Genomic DNA, 21,912 nt, shown 5'->3' with positions numbered 1-21,912 from the left:
CTCCTAAATGATATACATCACAAAATATGTTAATGCAGCTTTCATTGTGAAAGAAAAGCTACAGAATTCAACTCAAGCAATTGATGTTTGATAGGATACACAATAAAAAATGAAGGCAAGATGCAAAACAAACGTGGAGAGTTCAGGGAGCTTAATTTCCTCTTTCAAAATGAAAAATATTTTGTTCAGAAGAATAGAAAACGCGGCTTCATTTGAAACCCCACTATGAATAAAGAGAGAGTAACGTTAAAAAACATTTTAATTGAAGGTGGCTTCTTATATTTATCACTACATTTTCTATGACTGATTTCACTATTAGCCCTTTCTGGCTTTGGAATGTACAACAAAAACACTTTTAATCTCAAATGGCAAAGACATGAAATAAAACCAACGCTTAGAAAATATTCTAAATGATTTATTTGTGTGTGCCACAAGGTGGTACATGGATTGATGATTTAGGTGAAAATCATGAGGCAACGTCAGAGTGTTTTTTATATCAAACTGTGCTCTCCAATGCACAAGGGAGGTGTTGGTTAGGAAACTCCAGAAAATTAGGCTGCAAGTTATCCGACGTCTTGGTCTTGGTGACTCGATTCAATCCAAAAAAAAATGATGGATCTCAAACTGGTTTACTGGTGCACTCGAACCCCGGGTCATAGCAGCTGACCAAGGATAAAGAGTTTCGTTCCCTTTCCTCTTTTCCTGTTCTCTCTTTATCTCAGCTACGACCGCTAAATGAAGGAATCTGTTCGTGCTTGCGCCCGGGAACACCTCCCTCGACAGCAGTGGAGGCGTCCGGGTCTCGGGTCGACAGGCGAAATAATAACAAGCCAGCTGGTAGTTCAATGCTTGCATTAGAATAATTCATGGGCAAACCAACCATGACATGTCCAATCCCATTCTAGGTGCTTATCAATATCTATCCACATATTCGGCTGCAAAACTATTGCAAGGCGCCTGTGCAAAAGTACGGGAACTGCTTCATTTCTACGTGTTCGTCTCAAGCCAGAAATGTTTGCCTTGCACTTGCCAGGAGATCTCAACGACTCCCCCTCCCAACCCCTCCACCGCCCCCCGCCCCCAAACATGCAGCAGGTGATGGAACTGGATTAACAGAAGAGTTTCTGATAAATGTGGTGTGATATTAAGTTGCATTTTAGTTCTGACCCTGTACTCCCAGTCCATCGCCGTCGATCGCTGCACAACAGCTGCTAAAAGTCAAAGATTCGGGCAAGTGTATCGGGCTGATGCGAGAGCCATTGCCTGACAGGAGAGAAGGGAGGCACCAATCCATAAACACGAGTGTCCATGTGCCTTTTCTCACGGCTGTGATCTCTCCTCAGGACAAGGCAATTGGCGACGGGGATCGGGAAGAGGCTTAAAGTATGGCATGCAAAGATGGTTCCTGCCAAGGACACTGTGATCAGGATGTCTTCCAGTTATATTCCCACTCTGCTTTACTTTATCTACGTGACAGCGTGGTAAGTAATGGAAGGAAACCAATGCTTTCGCTTTATTTCATAATGTTTATCGGATCGACTTGCCTTCACTCTCTGTACGGCGCTCGGGTCCAAAAGATCAATATCAGGTGTACAGCAAAGAGCCCTTGCCTTGTCATTGTGTGGTCACTTCGGTTTTATACATTCACTTTGCAGCATAGGTGAGAGCCCTGGAGAGATCAAGAAGGACGAGAAATTATATCCAGAAAATTTTACACGTATACTGGACAGACTGCTGGACGGCTATGACAACAGATTGCGACCTGGATTCGGGGGTACGGGAGAACCTTTATTTTCGACCTCTGCAGCTTGACTCATGAGGGCAAATTGCATGATCTTGTATTTTTGGAATGATGGTAACATTTTGCCTTTTTATATCCGCACCATTATTATAAACCGGGCTGTTAGTCTACTCTAGCGGGAGAGGGGTGGATGTGCACCCTTCATGTGTCCAGATACATCAAATACGAAGGCATCGTTCGTAGGAAGCATCACCGGTTCACTCTGGAGGGCTTGGTGGTGATAATAAAAGATGTAGCAAATTTCATATCGTCGTGAAGCGCTTCTGCTCTTTAACAGCAGATGATTGACATCAGCGTATAAAAGGAGCGTTTGCGATATCTTTTGTATGCCTCTGCCTTGTTCCGAAGACCTTCGATGTGGAACGGTTTTAGTTTTACTAAATATGTAAAAGTGTGCCTGCCACACTTGGGAGAAAGGCAGGCTGTCAAAGTTAAAGGCATGCACATTTGTTGCACGAAACGAAGAGTATTCAGCATATGAGCAGCTGGGATCCTAAAGCTTGTAACTTGCTGATTACTGTCATTATCATTTAGAAAGGACAGTGTAAAGAATACATGAAATACATCTAAAGCTGAGGATGGCTCGCATGCTGTGATTTATGATTGAGTGTAGGTGACGGTATAAGCGTCCACTTTTTACAGGTCATCCCTTTGTTTCGGGGTCGGTCTTAAAATAGTAAGACTTGCATTTCCTGTTCTACAGGTGCTGTTACCGAAGTCAAAACAGACATCTACGTGACAAGCTTCGGGCCAGTGTCTGATGTAGAGATGGTAGGATTTCACCTGTATAACTTAAATGTTACAAGTAGATATTCCATCTTCAGGCTTTTTTTTGGCAAAATGATGTCTAATTCGTGCGTTTACCCAAAGTGAAAAATATTAATACTAATGCCTGGAGTAAAACATACAGCAAAGAGCTGTCGGCGTTGCATTTAGAAATAACCATTATAACGTTCGGATTTAGAACAACCATACATAATCACTGGAAACGTTCACCTCGGAAATAAACTGGACAGATGGCGGAACACATCACCACTCATTTTAGTTGAATGGAAAACATAAAAAGAATCAAAATCAATTCCGTGTTGTAGTCCATGTAGTTTCTAATAATTAATGCTGCGTGCTGTTGTGTAATGCTTTAAAATAGGCTCAACGTCAATTAAGGCTTTACACAGGAAATGGGCAGAAAACACAGTGACATAATGGCACGCTCTATGGGAAACCAAGTAAACGCTATAATACTCAGCATTTATTTAAAACTACGTTATACGTTATATCATAGTGCTTTACCTTAGTCATCCATTTGTGCTTATTTCCCGTTTTCATCGAAGGAGTATACAATGGATGTGTTTTTCCGCCAAACCTGGGTGGACAAGAGGCTGAAGTACGATGGCCCTATTGAAATTCTTCGCCTCAATAACATGATGGTCACTAAAGTCTGGACGCCTGATACGTTCTTTAGGAACGGGAAAAAATCAATTTCCCACAACATGACAGCTCCAAACAAGCTGTTCAGAATCATGCAGAACGGCACAATTCTGTACACTATGAGGTAGGTTTTGCACTTTACATCATGCCAGGCATTTTTAACACTATTTCTAAAATAATGAGATGCCAATTTCAATTTTAAAATAATTTTATATGATTTTTGTATTTAATTTTAGACTTACCATAAGTGCAGAATGTCCGATGAAACTTGTTGATTTCCCAATGGATGGTCATGCTTGTCCACTGAAATTTGGAAGCTGTGAGTTGGGTGGTCTTGTTTTTGGCTTAACTATAGAAGGAAAACGTTCACTGGTAGTGTTCAATATTTTATTTAAACGCCCTGTTGAAATCATGCATGGACTTTAGAAATTGTCAAGCCAATTTTTCTGTGACCTATGTGGAAAATATATTTGTGTTTGTCACAAATACAGTTACAAATACATTATTATTTCTTATAAAGGAACAGCACAATGCTATGTTTTACATCCTACTTCTGTGTTCGGATTTGTTTTGAAGGAATAAAACAAACAAAACGAACAAATAGTTGAACAGAAAGCAATGTGTTTTTAATCATCAGCAATGCTTATAAGATCATTATCCTTATACTATTTTTGAATAATTGTTTTACCTTATTTAAATAATTATAAAATCAAAATAGATTTGCATAGCATCACTGAAATGTTTCAAATATTTAAATGACTGGAATAGTTTTTAAAAGTCTATAAGAATGATGCTTAATAAGTCTTTTTGCATTGTAAAATATATGTTGATAAAGAATTTGAATTCCAACAACGTTCAGAGAATTAGCAATGAAAAGTGACAGTTTAATCACTTAAATATAACTAAAAAGAGGAAAATTCAGCAGGATACATTGTGCCATGGATGGTTGCATTACCATTGAGGACTAACATTACTATAAGTTCAGTTTTTCATCTGTTTTAGATGCATATCCGAAAAGTGAGATGATATATACATGGACAAAAGGTCCTGAAAGATCAGTGGAGGTACCCAAAGAGTCTTCTAGCTTGGTGCAGTATGACCTTGTTGGACAAACAGTATCTAGTGGCACTGTTAAATCCATTACAGGTAAGGATATATGTTTATGGATTTCTTCAGTAAGTATCACAATCTTTGAGCACCAAAGTACACTTTGAAGACATATTTGTATTGAATATTACATAAGCATTGCTAAATTGTTATTGTACTTTTATCCAAATCAGCTAACTCAAATTAAAACCAAAATCAATACTCATGGAAAGGAGTTCTATACTTTTTTTCTATTTTTAGGAGAATATGTCGTGATGACAGTCTATTTTCACTTGAGAAGGAAAATGGGTTATTTCATGATCCAAACTTATATACCCTGTATTATGACGGTCATTCTCTCTCAAGTCTCTTTTTGGATTAATAAGGAGTCTGTTCCAGCACGAACAGTTTTTGGTATGTATTCTTAATACATGAAACAGTGCTATTACATCATTTCATTTTATTTCTCTCTCTCCGCATCCAATATTGAAGTTTTAACATTTTGCTGCCTTTCAATACTGCTTCCTCTTGCCACACTTCTTAATTTAGTCTTGAGGATGCTATTTGCTGTATGGTGCAAATACTTCCACTCTGAGCCAAAGGAGTCTTTGGTATGGTGATGGGCTAATGTGAATTGGGCCAAGAATTAAAGATTTCACAAGAACTGGACTGGAGGACATTGTTGTTTTAGGATTAGCATAAACAGGATGGCTGGGTGGAATTTGATGCCCTTGCCCATGGCGGGTTTGGTGGTGGTGGAAGTAATTAATTAGATGGGAGGGTTGAGGGTGGGGTCCCTGCTGCCTTCCCACCTCCACCTCAATTAAGTCTGTGGCTGGAAGACCTGTGGACAGCCTTCCTGCCCTGACATCAATTGAGGCCCTTAAGTGGGCAATTAAAGCTGACTTAAGGGCCCATTCATGCCACTGCTGGTATTAACCCAGTGGTGTGCAACGATTGGCTCACCATGCAAGAAGCATGATAACCAAACCCATTTGAGGTTACTTGCAGGCTCCCAGGGGTGACCCTCATTCAAAAGCATTCGGTTCCTGATCAAAGGACCCAACATCGGGAAGGTGGGGAGGGGGGTGCTGAAAGGCGCCGCACTACCCTTGCTGCCTACACCCTGCTGCCCTGTGACCCCCACTCCATGACCCCCATCCCATCATCCCACTCTCACTCACCTGTGGCCTGGGATCCAGTGACCATACAATGCCTTGGGTGGGTGTAGTACTGGCAGCAGCACCACATCATAATGGCGCTGCCATTCAATAGAGTTGCTTGCCCCTGATCAGCTGGCAGCTGTCCTTGATCCTGGGGAAGGCCCACTGCCGTCCAGTTAATTGACTTGAGCGGCAATTGATATTGTGGGCCTTCACTAAAAGAGGTGATGGGGCTCTCGCCGGCTTGCCAGCTCATAGGTGAAACCTCTGTTGCCTTCATTAAGTACCACATGCTGTATCAGAACTAACAAATTCAGTCATCCCTAACTTTGACATGACAAATAGTACTTTATTTCCTACTTTTCAGCTTTTCTCTTGATTGTTGCTGGTGTACATTTTACCACTTTAAAGATGCTATATAAATTCAAGTTGTTGTTGATTGTGGAAGGAATATGATTGAGACTAACCCTGTTTGAACCTGAGACATGGTACACACACACACACACACACACACACACACACACACACACATGCACACAAACGCGCACACACACACACACACACACACACACACACGTTCAAGCACAGATGCACACACACACAAGCACCAATCAATGTTTCAGCAGAGTTATTAGATTGTATTCAGAAGAAGGAAATGTGGTTGAATTTTCCTACCTTAGGTAAAGACACTAATGCTAATTTTAAGATCTCAGCTGGTGTCAGCTAATGCAATGCTGAAATGCAATTCAGCCTGGGATCTCTTTATCTATATGACGGTACTACACTGGCAATGCATGTCACAAACATTGAATTATTCAATTGACTTAATTTGTGTTCTGTATATATTGAGTTTATTTTGCTTTGCAATTTAAAATGCTGTGGTACACTTAACCCTGCATCACAAGGTTCCAGATTCAAGTGCCACTATAGGACTTGAACATAAAAGTAAAGGCTGCCACTCCAGTGCTATACTGAGGGAATGCTGCACTATTGGAGGTGCTGCCTTTTGGAAGAGATGTTAAACTGAGGCCCCATATACCTACTGAGGTGAATGATAAAGAGCCCATGGCACTCTTTTCATGGTCTACATTGGTAGGAATGACATAGGCTGAAAGAGGGATGTGGTCCTGCAGTCAGAATTTAGGGAACTAGGTAGGAAATGAGGAAGCAGGACTTCAAAAGCAGTAATCTCTGGATTACTCCTAGTGCCACATGCAAGTGAGTATAGAAATAGGAGGATAAAGTGGATGAATGCGTGGCTGGAAAGGTGGTGCATGAGGGGGGTCTTTAGATTCTTGGGACATCGGGACCGACTCTGGGGAAATGGGACCTGTACAGGCTGGATGGGCTGCACCTAAATAGAGCTGACACTGAGCTCCTTGTCGGGTAATTTGCTAATGCTATTGGGGAGGTTTTAAACTAACTTGGCTAGGATGTGGAAACCAGGGGATAATATATTAGGGTAATACCAAGGTGTACAGAATACTGGGAGAGATAAATAGCACTAGAATAAGGAATGGTATGGTAATAGGTGGGTCAGAGTAAGGGAGAAAGTAATAAAGTCTAAATTAGGATTCCTGTGCATGTATGTGAATGGACAGTGTGCTAAATAAGATTGGGGAGTTACAGGCACAGATTGCCATGTGGAATTACAATGTTGTGGCTATAACAGAGACCTGGCTCAAAAAAGGGCAGGACTGGGTGCTAAATATCCCTGGAGACAAGGTGTTCAGGAAAGATAGAAAAGGAGGACAAAGAAGGGGAATGTTAATATTTATTAGTAAGAGCATTGCAGTTCCTGAGAAAAAGATTGTCCCAGAGGGGTCAAGGACAAAATCTATTTGGCTAGAGCTAAGGAACAAAAAAAGTGCATTTACGTTGCTTGGTGTAGACTATAGACCACTAGCTAATGAGAAAAATGTAGAGGAACAAATTTGCAAGGAAATTACAGAGAGGTGCAAAAATTATATAGTAGTTATAATGGGGGACTTTAATTATCCAACCATAGACTGGAATAGTAGTAGTGCTACTGCAGAGAGGGGCAACAGTTCCTAGCATGTGTTCAGGAGAATTTTCTACAGTAGTATATTTCCAGTCCCAAGAGAAAGGAGGCATTGCTAGAATTGATTCTTAGGAATGAGGTTGCCCAAGTGGATCAAGTGTCAATGGGAGAACAGTTAGGGGATAGTGATCATTGTATCCTAAGGTTTAGACTGTCTATGGAAAAGGACAAAGAACAATCCAGCATAAGAATAATTAACTGGGGAAGCCAACTTCATTAGGGTAAGAATGGATCTGGGCTAAATAAATTGGAGTCAAATGTTGGTAGGAGAAATGGCAGCTGAATAATGGGCAACCTTCAAAAAAGACAGAGTTCGGGCACAGTCAATGTATATTCCCACTAAAGGAAAAGGTAGGGCAAACAAAGCCAGAACTGCCTAGATAACAAAGAAGTTAGAAATTAAGATAAAGAAGAAAAAGTGTGCTTATGACAGGTGTCAGGTAGGAAATACAATTGAGAACCAGGCTGAACATAGAAGTTTCAGAAGGGAGGTGAAAAAGCAAATAAGAGAAGCTAAGAAAGAATATGAAAAGAGACTGGTAGCTAACATAAAAGGGAATCCCAAAGTCTTCTATAGGCCTATAATTAGTAAAAGGGTGGTAAAAGGAGTACGGCCAATTAGGGACCAAAGAGGGGATTACTTATGGAGGCAGAGGGCATAACTGAGGTATTATATTAATACTTTTCATCTGCTTTTGCCAAGGAAGAAGATGCTACCCAGGCCTTGGTGAAAGAAGAGGTAATTGAGGCACTAGAAAGGTTCAAAATTAGTAAGGAGGAGGAATTGGATAGACTGTCTGTAATTAAGTTGCATAAGGCACCAGGACTGGATCAGATGCATCCAAGAATACTGAGGAAAGTGAGAGTAGAAATTGTGGAGGCATTGGCGATAGCTTTCCATCTTCCTTAGACTCAGGAGTGGTGCCAGAGGACTGGAGAATTGCAAATGTTACACCCTTGTTCAAAAAAAGTGTAAAGATAAGCACAGGGCAGTCAGTTTAATGTCGGTGGTGTGGAGACTTCTAGAAGCAACAATTTGGGACAAAATTAATAACCACATGGACAAATGCAGGTTGATTAAAGAAAGCCAGCATGCATTTCTTAAAGGAAGATCATGTTTAACTAACTTGCTGGAGTTTTTTGAAGAGTAACAGAGAGGGATGATGAGGGCAATGCAGTTGATGTGGTGCACATGAACTTCCAAAAGTGTCACAAATAGTGCCACACAACAGACTTGTGAGCAAAGTTATAATTCACAGAATAAAAGAGACAGTAGCAACATGGATATGGAATTGGCTGAGTACAGAACAGTGAGTAGTGGTTAATTGATATTTTTCAGGCTCGAGGAAGATTTGTAGTGGAGTTCCCCGGAGGTTAGTGTTGGGACCCTTGCTTTTCCTGATATATATTAATGACCTAGACTGTGGCCTACAGGGCATAATTTCAAAGCTTGCGGATGATACAAAGCTTGGAAGCGTTGTGAACTGTGAAGAGGATAGTGTAGAACTTCAAAGGGACATAGACAAGTTGGCAGAATGGGCAGACCAGGTGGCAGATGAAGTTCAATGTGGAGAAATGTGAGGTGATTCATTTTTGTAGGAAGAAATGGAGAGACAATATAAAATAAAAGGCACACTTCTAAAAGGAATGTGGGAGCAGAGGGATCTGGGTGAATATGTGTATAAGTGATTGAAGTTGGCAGGACAGGTTGAGAGAGCAGTTAATAAAGCATACAGTATCCTAGGCTTTATTAATAAGGGCATAGAGTACAAGAGCAAGGAGGTTTCGTTAAACTTGTATAGGACACTAGTTCAGCATCAGCTGGAGTATTACGTCTAGTTCTGGGCATTGCATTTTAGGATGTGAAGGCATTGTAGAGAATGCAGAAAAGATTCATAAGAATGGTTTCAAGGATGAGGAAGTTCAGTTATAAAGGTATAAAAACAAAAAAAACTGCGGATGCTGGAAATCCAAAACAAAAACAGAATTACCTGGAAAAACTCAGCAGGTCTGGCAGCATCGGCGGAGAAGAAAAGAGTTGACGTTTCGAGTCCTCATGACCCTTCGACAGAACTTGAGTTCGAGTCCAAGAAAGAGTTAAAATATAAGCTGGTTTAAGGTGTGTGTGTGGGGGGGTGGAGAGAGAGAGAGAGAGAGAGAGAAGTGGAGGGGGGGGTGTGGTTGTAGGGACAAACAAGCAGTGATAGAAGCAGATCATCAAAAGATGTCAACAACAATAGAACAAAAGAACACATAGGTGTTAAAGTTGGTGATATTATCTAAACGAATGTGCTAATTAAGAATGGATGGTAGGGCACTCAAGGTATAGCTCTAGTGGGGGTGGGGAGAGCATAAAAGATTTTAAAATATTTAAAAATAATGGAAATAGGTGGGAAAAGAAAAATCTATATAATTTATTGGAAAATAAAGGAAGGGGGAAACAGAAAGGGGGTGGGGATGTTTCCTTTCTGTTTCCCCCTTCCATTTTTTTCCAATAAATTATATAGATTTTTCTTTTCCCACCTATTTCCATTATTTTTAAATATTTTAAAATCTTTTATGCTCTCCCCACCCCCACTAGAGCTATACCTTGAGTGCCCTACCATCCATTCTTAATTAGCACATTCGTTTAGATAATATCACCAACTTTAACACCTATGTGTTCTTTCGTTCTATTGTTGTTGACATCTTTTGATGATCTGCTTCTATCACTGCTTGTTTGTCCCTACAACCACACCCCCCCCCTCCACTTCACTCTCTATCTCTCTCTCCACCCCCCACACACACACCTTAAACCAGCTTATATTTTAACTCTTTCTTGGACTCGAACTCAAGTTCTGTCGAAGGGTCATGAGGACTCGAAACGTCAACTCTTTTCTTCTCCGCCGATGCTGTCAGACCTGCTGAGTTTTTCCAGGTAATTCTGTTTTTGTTTCAGTTATAAAGGTAGATTGGAGAAATCAAGACTGTTTTCCTTGGTGAAGAGAATGGTGAGTGGAGACTTGATAGAGGTATTCAAAACCATGAGGGGTATGAACAGAAGAGATAGGGAGAAAGTGTTCCCACTCGCAAAAGTATCAAGAATAAGGGGCACAGTTTTAAAGTACAGGTAATTGGTAAAAGAGGCAAAAGCAATTTGAGGACAACATTTTCATGCTGTGAGTGGTTAAAGTGTGGCATGCACTGCCTGAGAGTGTGGTGGAAGCAGTGTTCAACTGAAGCATTTAAAAGGGAATTAAAAAGCTATCTAAAAAGGAACAATGTGCAGGGGAAAAGTTGGGAGAATGACACTATGTGAATTGTTCATTAGGAGAGGAATTGCAGAAATGATGGGCCAAATGGGCTTCTTCTGCCCTGTAACATTTCTGTGACTCTGTGACTTCTACAAAGAATATAAAACAGTTCAAAAGTTCTGTGTCATTTGGGTTGTTATAAGTTATTATTAAGCTGCATTTGGCTAAGAAAATGTGGCGCAAATTGTAATGTGAGAACTAGAAAGTAAGCCAGATAGGCCAGAAAAGACAGAAGAGCTAGGATAAGCTTTAAAGCCTGAGCCAGACTGGGTGGGCTATTAAGATCGGATACAAACATTTAGTACACTAGAGTAAAAGCAAAAAACTGCGGATGCTGGAAATCCAAAACAAAAACAAAAATACCTGGAAAAACTCAGCAGGTCTGACAGCATCTGCGGAGAAGAACACAGTTAACGTTTCGAGTCCGCATGACTCTTCAACAGAACTAAGGAAAAATAGAAAAGAGGTGAAATATAAGCTGGTTTAAGGGGGGGAAGGACAGGTAGAGCTGAACACAGCGGCACCTTTCCATGCAACCGCAGAAGATGCAACACCTGCCCCTTTACTTCCCCCCTCCTCACCGCTTAAGGGCCCAAACACTCCTTTCAAGTGAAGCAATGCTTCACTTGTACTTCCCTCAATTTAGTCTACTGCATTCACTGCTTCCAATGTGGTTTCCTCTACATTGGAGAGACCAAACGCAGACTGGGTGATCACTTTGCGGAACACCTTTGGTCTGTCTGCAAGCATGACCCAGACCTCCCTGTCGCTTGCCATTTCAACACAACACTCTGCTCTCATGCCCACATGTCTGTCCTTGGCCTGCTGCAATGTTCCAGTGAAGCAAACTGCAGGAACAGCACCTCATCTTCTGACTAGGCACTTTACAGCCTTCCGGACTGAATATTGAGTTCAACAACTTTAGATTAGTGCTTATATTTTACCTCTTTTCTATTTTTACTTAGTTCTGTTGAAGAGTCAAATGGACTCGAAACGTTAATTGTGTTCCTCTCCACAGCTGCTGTCAGACTTGCTGAGTTTTTCCAGGTATTTTTATTTTCATTTTGGATTTCCGGTATCTGCAGTTTTTTGCTTTTAACTTTAGATCATGAACTCTCTCCTCCATCCTCACCCCCTTTCCAATCCCCCTTTTTCCAATAATTTGTATATATTTTTCTTTTCCCACCTATTTCCATTATTTTTAAATGTATTTCCATCTATTGTTTTATCTCTACTTTTTAGCCTATTTTGATCCCTTCCCCCCACCCCCACTAGGGTTATCTGTACCTTGCTCATCCTGCTTTCTACCCTTAATGTCACCATTAGCACATTTCTTAGATAATATCACCACCATCAACACCTCTTTGTCCTCTTGTCTATGACATCTTTAGGCAATCTCCACCTATCACTGGCCCTCTATCCAGGCTCTACCTGTCTCACCCCGCTTAAACCAGTTTATATTTCACCTCTTTTCTATTTTCCCTTAGTTCTGTTGAAGAGCCATAAGGACTCGAAATATTAACTGTGTTCCTCTCCGCAGATGCTGCAGACCTGCTGAGTTTTTCCAGGTATTTTTGTTTTTGTTTCGTACACTACAGACTTTTGCTAAGTTGGGATAAATGCAGTGTCTGACAGAAGTTGTAGCTCTGGGTGGTTAGACTGGTTCTGTCAATTTTACTCTACTGATGCACAGTGCTATGCCAAATACCGACAAATTAATACGTTAATCAAAACATGAATTCCATGTTGTCATTTGATGTCATTGCTGTAGGTTTAGAGACACCAGGTCAGTTCTCAATAATTACATAGAATGTACATCACAAAAACAGGCCATTCAGCTGAACTGATTAATGCTCCACAACAGCCTCCACCCACCCCTCATCTTCTGACCCTTTCAGCATAATCTTGTATTCCTCTCTTATTGATGTGTTTACCTATCTTTCTCTTAACTACATCTATGCTATTCACCTCAACTATTCCTTGTGCTAGTGAATTCCACATTCAAAACCTTTTCTATGTAAAAACATTTCTTCAGAATTTCCTATTGGATTATTAATGAGTATCTCATATATATAGCACCTAGTTTTGGCCACCACACATGTGGAAGTATCTTCTCTACATCTACCCTATCATATCTTTTGGTAATTTTAAAGTGGTTTATCAGGTCACCCTTCAGTATTCCTTTTCTGAGAAAAAGAAGACTGTTCAACTGTCCTTGATAGGAATAACCTCTGAGTTATGGTATCATCCTTTTAAAACTTCTCCAATGCAGAGACAAACTATGTACAGTACCCTGTAGTCCTTCCTTATGATGTTTATGTATACAGCAAGTGCAACGTAGAAACAGACTGTTTGGCCAAACCAGCCTGTGTTGGTGTCCACTCCTCACATAGACAATGGCCCTCATCCCCTGGGCAGAATTTTATTTCTATGAGCAGGCGTGCTCCTGACCTGATAGGGTGTAAAATCGCAAGTGAAGATGTCGGGTAAGTGATATTTCACTTAGCGGGCACACACAAAAATCGAAAGTGCGCCTTCCAACAATTAAGGGGGCAATTAAGCTCATTAACGCACATTTGCCTCTGATCCTTCGTGGCTCGTCCAACCTTATGGTTGGCGGACGGGTGAATCGGCCAGGCAGCCTTTGCATTTTTCAACAAACCTCACCAAGGGTGGGATGAAATCTCCGTTATGAAATAAAATTAAAATAAATATGTGCGGACAGCATTTTTATCAGCTATATTTTCAGGTGATTGATTGTGCACCTCTTTAACTCTTTATTTTAGCATTTTCAGGTATTCAGCTCCCTGAAGCCGCTGTCTGCTTTCATGGAGCTTTCTCGCAGCGCTCACCCCCACCTGTGGAAACATCATCGCCTGCCCTCCCCCAACTCCCACCCCGGCACGCTGAGCTTTTCAGCACGCGTTTCACGCTGGCTGGCCGTTAATTGGTCAGCCAACGTTAAATCGTGGTCGGGGGCCCATTTCCTGACTGCTCCCATGCCTGCCAATCGTCCACATCCACCAAAGGTAAAATTCAAGCCCATGTATCCATCTTGTTCCATACTTCTTTTGTAAATTATTCTATCTATCCTGTAAAAAAATACCTTTCTAGCATTCAAAATCTATTTTGGAGTTGTCTAATTTTTCAAAACCATTTCTAGTTCTGGCAAGGTGGTACTGTTTCTTTGTTCATACCATTGAGCAGTGTGGCAGAATTAAAAATTAGATATTGTCTTTCCTACCACTTAAAGCCATCGATTTGATTTTGACAGTAATTCTGATTAGTCCAGAAATTCCACAAACAGTGAAAGAATTTTAAAAAAATTCTTTACAATCTATAAACAAAACCCATCAGTGTAAAAGGATCTTGTAACAAGAGTTTTCTTGCTCTGCATCAGATAAACCTACATTCTATAGTAACTAAGTACGATTGAGGACAAAATTGGGTAGAAATTTCTTTGTGTTTTGCTCAGTTTTCAGGTGCAAAATTGGTGTTCTGCTTATTGATCTTGTAAACAGACATCAAATGTCGGATGTGCACACAAAAAAGGACTTCACCATATTGCTTAAGATGCTTGTTAAGCACCTCTGGCAGCCATTTGAAATGTGTGCTGCATTCATATGTAAATAAGTATCCTGCCTGTATGACAGCCCTTTCAGGAAATTGGTGCCTGAGAGCATTTGATTCGTCCTTCTTAAGCCTGCACAGAAAAACATGCCACTAACACTCAAAATGCAGGCACAAGTAGGTAAGACTCTAGACATTAGTTTTGGCTGCAGGGAATTCTTGGAGCCTTTTTTATTCTTTCATGGGATGTGAGCATCACTGGCATGGTCAGCATTTCTTGCTCTTCTCTTGAGAAGGTGGTGCTGAGTTGCCTTCTTGAATCGTTGCAGTCCATGTGGTGTAGATATACCTACAGTGCTGTTAGAAAGGGAGTTCTAGGGTTTTGATCCAGCAACAGTGAAGGAATGGCAGTATTGTCCCAAGTCAGGGTGGTGTGTGACTTGGAGGGGAACTTGCAGGTGGAGGTGTTCCCATGCATCTGCTGCCCTTGTCATTCTAGGTGGCAGAGGTCATGGGTTTGGGAGCTGCTGTGAAATGGCCTTGATGTGTTGTTGCAATACATCTTGTAGATGACGCACACTACTGGTACTGTGCACCAGTAATGGAGGAACATTATGTTTAAGGCTTTGGATGGGTTATCAATCAAGCTGGCTGCTTTGTCCTGGATGAAGTTGAGCTTCTTGAGAGTCATTGGAGCTGCGCTCATCCAGGCATGTAGGGAATATTCGACTATACTCCTGACTTGTGCCTTGTGGATGGTGGACATGCTTTGTGCAGTCAGGAGGTTATAACTTCCTGCAGAATTTCCAGCTTCGGGCTGGATCTTGTGGCCACAGTATTTAAGTTTCTGGTCAATAATAACACTTAGGATGTCGATGGGCAGGGGGGGTGGGGGCGGTGTTTCACTGATAGTAACTTCAAGGGGATATGGTTAACTTATCTCTTCTTGGAGATGTCCATTGCCTGGCATGTGTGTTGTGAATGTTACTTGCTACTTATTAGCCTGAATGTTTTGCTCATTTAACTGAGTTTAGAAAATTTTTCACACTAAATAGCCGTCAGAGAGCTGACATTTTGTTACAGCTGCATTCTGTCACTTCACTGGCTGCAGGAGTACTGCAGAAGAGAGGGAGAAGTGCCAGTAAGCATGTTGCAATGTGTTTAATGTGCATGTGGAAGCTCTAAGATATGGGTGTGAGGCTTACAGTAGTGCCAAGTGCTTGAGGGTGAGGTGGAGCATATGGTTGTTTAGGATTGCTAGATCTGTTGACGGGTGAGTGATGCTGGATGTGCACTAATCAGTGTGTGAGACTGGTGGTGCAGTTGGTAGGATATAGCATGCCAAAATGAATTAATTGATCTTAACCATTCATGTGAGATCATTGACTATTTCCTGGCACTGTATCCAGGCCCTCAGAACTAGACTTCTGGCATTGACCCCTGGAGCTGTCTGCTCCCATTGCCTTTGTAGTGACTGTCTGGAGGGCCTCCTGTATCCCTGTAGTTAGATACCTCTCTATCCTCTGTAGAGTAAAGGGTTAATTGTAATGATAGCATGTACGTAAGGAACCATGTCACAGTGATGTCAGTCACTGAGGGGAGGTGAGTGTGAAGAATCTCAGAGTGTAAACTCCAGCTATGTCTTGGTCTTATTTAACCTTTGTAAATAGTTAGCATAGTAAAAGACCATTGCTTCCAGGAAGATCTCTTCTAGAATAAGAAGTCAATGAATCCTGAGACAAACCAGCAATAACAGATCCTCCTTTCAACTTCCTGCACTAATAACTTTAAGAGCCCTCTCTCTGGCCTGCTTCCACATTACTCTGGATCATTCCTGCTCCTAACATGTTTCCCCACCAGTTGAATGAGCTGCTGCAACTAGAACCCTTTTAAGAGGTGAGGGCTAACTTTAATTGGTGCTAGCCTTGAAGGAACTTGGGCCACTACTGAGTGTGCAGCCACACAGCAGCTCATTTAGCTACTAAGTGGTTGTATGTCACAATTATAAAATTGAGCATAATGTGCTGTCCGTATTAATTTCAGTGGACGTAGGTTAATTTTACCCCCTGCTAATGGATCTAGTGTCTCTGTTAAATTGGTGAGCTGCATATGCCCGCTAGGTCTCTCCATGCAGCTCACCGGTGAAAACTATTTGATTTCCAGGCTGCTGTTTTGCAGGTCATGTCCTCAGGTAGGACTTGTAATGGAAGGAGTAACTGAGAAAAGGGAATGATCAGAAGGGAAAGGGTAACCCATAAAAGGGCCAAGGGAGTGATTGAGAATGGTAGGGGGCTAGTTGGGAAAGAGGTCAAGGGAGAGTTTGGGACAGGGTTTGAGAAAGCAATTGTCAGAGGGAGGAGGCAGTGATTGGGAGGGAGGTGAGGAGGCAGTGGCCAAGAGAGGGAGGAGACAGCGATGAGGAGAGGGAACCAACAGCGGCCTATGTTTAAATTGAACTGGTAGGAGCATTCCTCTCCTCCTGGCTCCATCTATACATAAGCATTTTGAAAAAAAAAATCTTTTTGGTGCCAGCCTGCAGATACTCTGTTAAGGGCTGCAAGTTTTTCTGAATGCAGCTGCCCAGGTGTTGACTGAACCAATCTGGTAGAGGGGAGCATTAAAGCCTCATTAGGCCACTAATATGCTCATGTAAAAAGCCTAATAAATGTTTCAGATACATACTCTGGCTGCCATTTTTGCTGCCTATGACGAACAATACATCTCCTTCTCAGAATGTGCCCGCACATGTTGTTGACCATTTTGAAAGATTTGGATCCTGCTTTGCACCTCCAAAAAAGGCACAACATCTTCAAATTTCTAGATCTTATTGTGTAAGTGATTAAACAAAGTGATCATAAATAAGAAACGTTTGGAACATTTCACCTTGGCAAACCAATGCACATTTTTAGTTATACATTGGGCTGAATTCTCCAGTTGGCGAGCAGGAGCGGGGCCTGCTCGCTGATGCGTAAAATGACGCGCGGTGATGTCGGGCATGCATCCCGACGTCACCGCGCATCACTTAGATTTCCAGTTCGGTGGGTGCGCAGCCGAGTTGGCTGCGTGCCCGCCGAACTGTCAAAGGCCTATTAAGATCTGTTAAAAGCTAATTAAAGCAATTAACTGAGCTGCCTGTCCAACCTTAAGAGCCCAGGCGGCCTTCGCATTTTTCATGAAACTGCATCCATGGGCGAGATGAGGTTTCATGAAGGGTTTTAAAATTCAGTAAAAAATGTTTAAATAACTCTTTGACATGTCCCAGCTCATGTGACCGTGTCAAATGAGGGGACATGTTTTAGAAGTTTTTAAATGCTTCATTTCAGGTTTTAAATGACCAACTGATTTCCCTGAGGTGCTTCTGTGCCTCAGGGTGATTTCTGCACTCTTTCACGTGCATGCGCGAAAGTGCGCAGGCCCGAACTCAGGGAATCCCCCCCTGCCCGCACAGGGAGCGCTCAGCATTTCCGGATGAGCATCATGGTGGGCGGGCCTGGCCCACCCACGTAAAATGGCGGCGCAGCCCCGATGAGGGGCGCCAATCGGGTTCATGCCCGCCCCCGCCCACCCCCGGACAATCCCCCGATGGGGGAAAAATTTTCCCATTGTTCCTGCATAAAGTTAGTGTGAAGACAAAATTATAAATTGTAACAAAAATTGCCATATAAGGCGATGTATCAGTAAAACAATTCCCATAATCATTTTGACTATTAGTATCTGCAAGTTAATTTAATTCCAGTTGTGGTTATAACTTCATTTCCTCTAAAACAGAGCATTGATTTTATCACCTTACATCTGCCATGATAGAGCAGGAATGTGCTGAAGGTATTGACATTAAAAGTGCAGTGAAAATAATCCATATTGCAACATTAGCCAATGTCATTATGAGATAGTAGTGACAATTGGATTTCCTGTTCTTATTTTGCTTTGAGATTGAGGGGTGCAAAGTTAATTAATTGAGTACAGCATTAGGATTTGTGCACCTAAACAAGTATGCTAAATTATCTTTTGGCTGTTTCAAGCTTTTTATAGCTTTCTCTAGATCTATTTCATAAGAGTTATTTTCATCAATTTAAGGAAAAATGAGTTTTAGTACAAATTTTGTTCTAGAAAACAGAAAATAGTAGAAAAATAACTTATATTCATAGATAAATTGGAACTTCAGGAATTCCAAACATCTTCTCTTTGGGGAATTGCAGGCTCAATTAAAAATGAGGCTATTGATCTTCATGTTATAATTTACATCAAACAGCATTTAGGAGCAGCAGATCATCCTGCAAGTGTCATGGCACTAGGTTGATTATGAATATTCACGCAGCATACACTTTGATAACCCGTGGAAATGATTTGGTTTGGTTGTTGTTACCTGTAGCAACATCATAAATGAATGCCAGATTTACCCTGCTTACTATCACTTATGAAATTATAAATGTGTTGAAAAAAGAAAGTGTTTGCGGTTTTGGTAATGGTGGCAACCAGTGGAAATCCTAAAGCTAAAGCTGATGAGAAGACTTTTACCTTTCAGTGAAGAGAGGATAGACCATGGTGATTGCATTGCTTGAACCAGACCTAACACTTCAGGTCAGCTCCCCAGGTACAAAACAGGATAAAAATAATAACCTGTATGAGGAATAGTTTTAACAATGTAATTTAATGAAAGTGGGGATATTCTTTTCCCTGGCTTTCCCTCTGCCCTGAAGAGGTCTTCTAGGGAAAGGGCCACCAAATCTGTGCACGATAAAAATATTGGTTGTGCCCTTTGCCAATTGGACACACTCCTTCCAGTGCAACAACCTTTCAGTAACCTGTAACTGGGATCATGTTTTAGGTCTCCAATTATCTATTTTGGAATCAGCTGCCGCTCCGCAATTTCAGTGTCCACACTTGGAGCTAACAGCAATGTTCAAAATGATATGTTTAAAGTCACTCTTCCAATGCTCATACTTCAGGGTTGCCTAAAAGAAGGCAGTGAAAAAGCGGTAAAATCAGATTGAAAAGAGAGATCCAGAAGTTCCTTTTTCTTTTGATGGGATGTGGGCATCACTAGTAAGGCCAGCATTTGTTGCCTATCCCTAATTGCCCTTGAACTGAGTGACTTGCTAGTTCATTTCAGTGGATACTTAAGAGTCAACCACATTGATGTGGGTCTGGAATCACACGTTAAGTCGGACTAGGTGAGGACAGTAGATTTCCTTCCCTAAAGGACATTAGTGAACCAGATGGGTCTTTTACAATCAATGGTAATCGTCATGGTCATGATTACTGAGACTAGGGCTGGAATCATCCCAGATTTGCATTGAGCATGATAGCAGGCAGGAAAACAATCGTTTTACCCGCTGGACGCAATGGCGGGTTTTCACACCATATCATCCAATTCCGGTGCGTCCAGCCTCATTAATAATGCATTCACAGGAAACATGTTGGATTTCTGGCAGGCAGGCTCGAATTTTCACGCTGTGCCATGACCTCAGTGCTTCCTCACTACAGGAGCCATATTTAAAGTGCACCAGAGCGCATGCCTACTTCATGGCCAGGAATTTTCGTTTGGTATGCGCCCAACACGCTTGAGCGTAAAAAGACTCGAGTATCCTGATGTCATCGTGCACTTGTGCAATATTTCAGTCGGCAGGCATGCGTGGGAGTCAGCAGCACACCTGCTGACAATTAACAGGCCTATTAAGGTCATTAACGTAATAATTAAATGCAAATTTTCGCTCCCCGTCCAAACTCCACAGGCGGGATGAGGTTTCCATCAGGAATTAAAAATAAAATAAAAATGTTTAAATCTCATTTAAAACATGTTTCTGCTCATGTGATAGTCACATGAGGGGATATGTTGACCTTACGTTTTAAATCTTTATTTGTAATATTATAAATCTTCAGCTCCCTGAGACAGCTCTGTGCCCAAGTGCATGTGCAACTTCCATGCTCACCCACCTCCCACCCCCACCCCAGCAGTGCTAAATGCTGCAGCGTTAATTGGTCAGCCAGTGTGAAATTGTGGTAGGGGCCTGATCACAGGTGGCAGTCGGTTTTGTGGCCTCTCCCAGGCCGCCCGCCCAACGATGTAAAAATCCTGCTCTACAGACCAAGACTGCTCCAGGCGACAGATGGCCCCAAAAGCAAAGCAGATGGCAGTCCCCAAATTTAGTGATACCACTCTGGGGTGCCTGCTGAACACAGTGGAAGGCTGCCGTGATGTCCTCTACCCCTGCTCTGGCTGCAGGAGGTCTACCAGTGTTACCAATCTGGCCTGGGAGGTGGTGGCAGCAGCGGTTAGCATCAACAGAGCACAGATGAGGTCAGCCATTCAGTTCAGGAAGAGAATTAATTTTCTCATCTGTTCTGCCAAGATAAGTCAACCACCTCATCACTCTCAACTCACACACTCCCAAATTAAGGCCCTCTCCCTCATTCTGAGCAGCGTGCCATCACGCTGACTGGTGAGGGTGTGGACCGTGCTGGTGGTGACAGTGAGGTTGGCAGCGAACACCTATGTGAGAATCCTGTACCACATCATCCGTCTCACAATGCAACTGTGAGTGCTCTCTCTCCTGCTTTTGACTCTGCTGATATGCACTAATTATCTCTACTTTGGTTCACAGGGAGCTCTGCCCAGCGACCGACACCCTCAGCCAGTCAGTCCCTCAGCTCCATCCAGGTCCTCACCTCCAGATAAGAGGAATCCCCTCCATTGAAGAGCTGGAAATAAGCAGCCTGGAAGACCTGTCACAGCGCTTACCCACACCCTGCACCAGGGCAGAGACACATACCTCGGTAGGACCTACATCTAGAGTACACTCGGATTCACAATCTAGTGGTCACCACATGGATATGTGTCCACAGCAGGAGGAGGCAGGTTCAGCCGAGCTCCCCAGCAGTCCACTGAGTGCTGGGGAAGAGGCACCTGTGAGGTCTGAGTCAGATTCGGCCTTCTAACTTATGGAGAGTCAGCAGAAAGCAGGGGAACATCACACTGAGCTGTTGGAAGCCCTCCACAGAGTGGCTTGTGAGTCGGAGGAGAGCATCCGCCTGCTCTCTGATGAAGTGGTGCCCACATGTGCCCGTATGGAGGTCTCCATGCGGAGGATGGAGGACATCATGGAGACCCTGGCTCAGTAGAACGTAGAGATGCGCGCAGACCTGCACTCCATTGTGATAGCCATGGGTGAGTTCCTGCAGTGGCGACGTGAGAGGGAAACGGGGCACCTCAATGTCCCTCCAGGTGCTCCTTCCCCTCAAGGAGTTGGCTGGGGCCCTCGAGCATCTGAAGGGAGGAGGAGCGGCAGCTGGACACCCCAGGGTCATCCACTCAGGAATCTCAGAGGCTGTCTGCTCTCTCCGAGTACCCTTTGCCTGTGACCCTCCTCAACCTCATCCTATGTCACTGCAGAGGGAGCAGCTGGCCCACAGGAGGACAGCCAAAGCATGCCAGGGCCCAAGGCCTTGAGTCTACAGAGGACACATGCCAAAGTCATCAGAGGTAACAGGGCCAACCATTGAACAGGCTGT

At 42.5% G+C, this 21,912-nt stretch overlaps 1 protein-coding gene across 1 annotated transcript in view; it reads left to right on the top strand.

Annotated features, from left to right (window-relative positions):
• Positions 1–1,398: 1,398 nt before the first annotated feature.
• gabra4 (gamma-aminobutyric acid type A receptor subunit alpha4) overlaps positions 1,399–21,912 on the top strand; it is a 69,437-nt gene continuing 48,923 nt past the window's right edge. The window contains exons 1-7 of the mRNA XM_041183052.1: positions 1,399–1,481; positions 1,656–1,774; positions 2,505–2,572; positions 3,133–3,353; positions 3,466–3,548; positions 4,232–4,375; positions 4,577–4,729. Coding sequence (XP_041038986.1) covers positions 1,399–1,481; positions 1,656–1,774; positions 2,505–2,572; positions 3,133–3,353; positions 3,466–3,548; positions 4,232–4,375; positions 4,577–4,729 — 871 coding nt within the window. The remainder of the gene's footprint in view (positions 1,482–1,655; positions 1,775–2,504; positions 2,573–3,132; positions 3,354–3,465; positions 3,549–4,231; positions 4,376–4,576; positions 4,730–21,912) is intronic.

This window comes from Carcharodon carcharias, chromosome 1, assembly GCF_017639515.1.
Source record: "Carcharodon carcharias isolate sCarCar2 chromosome 1, sCarCar2.pri, whole genome shotgun sequence".
Taxonomy (NCBI): domain Eukaryota; kingdom Metazoa; phylum Chordata; class Chondrichthyes; order Lamniformes; family Lamnidae; genus Carcharodon; species Carcharodon carcharias.
The sequence above is the reverse complement of the archived record's forward strand: the minus strand, read 5'-3'. Positions and strand labels throughout refer to the sequence as shown.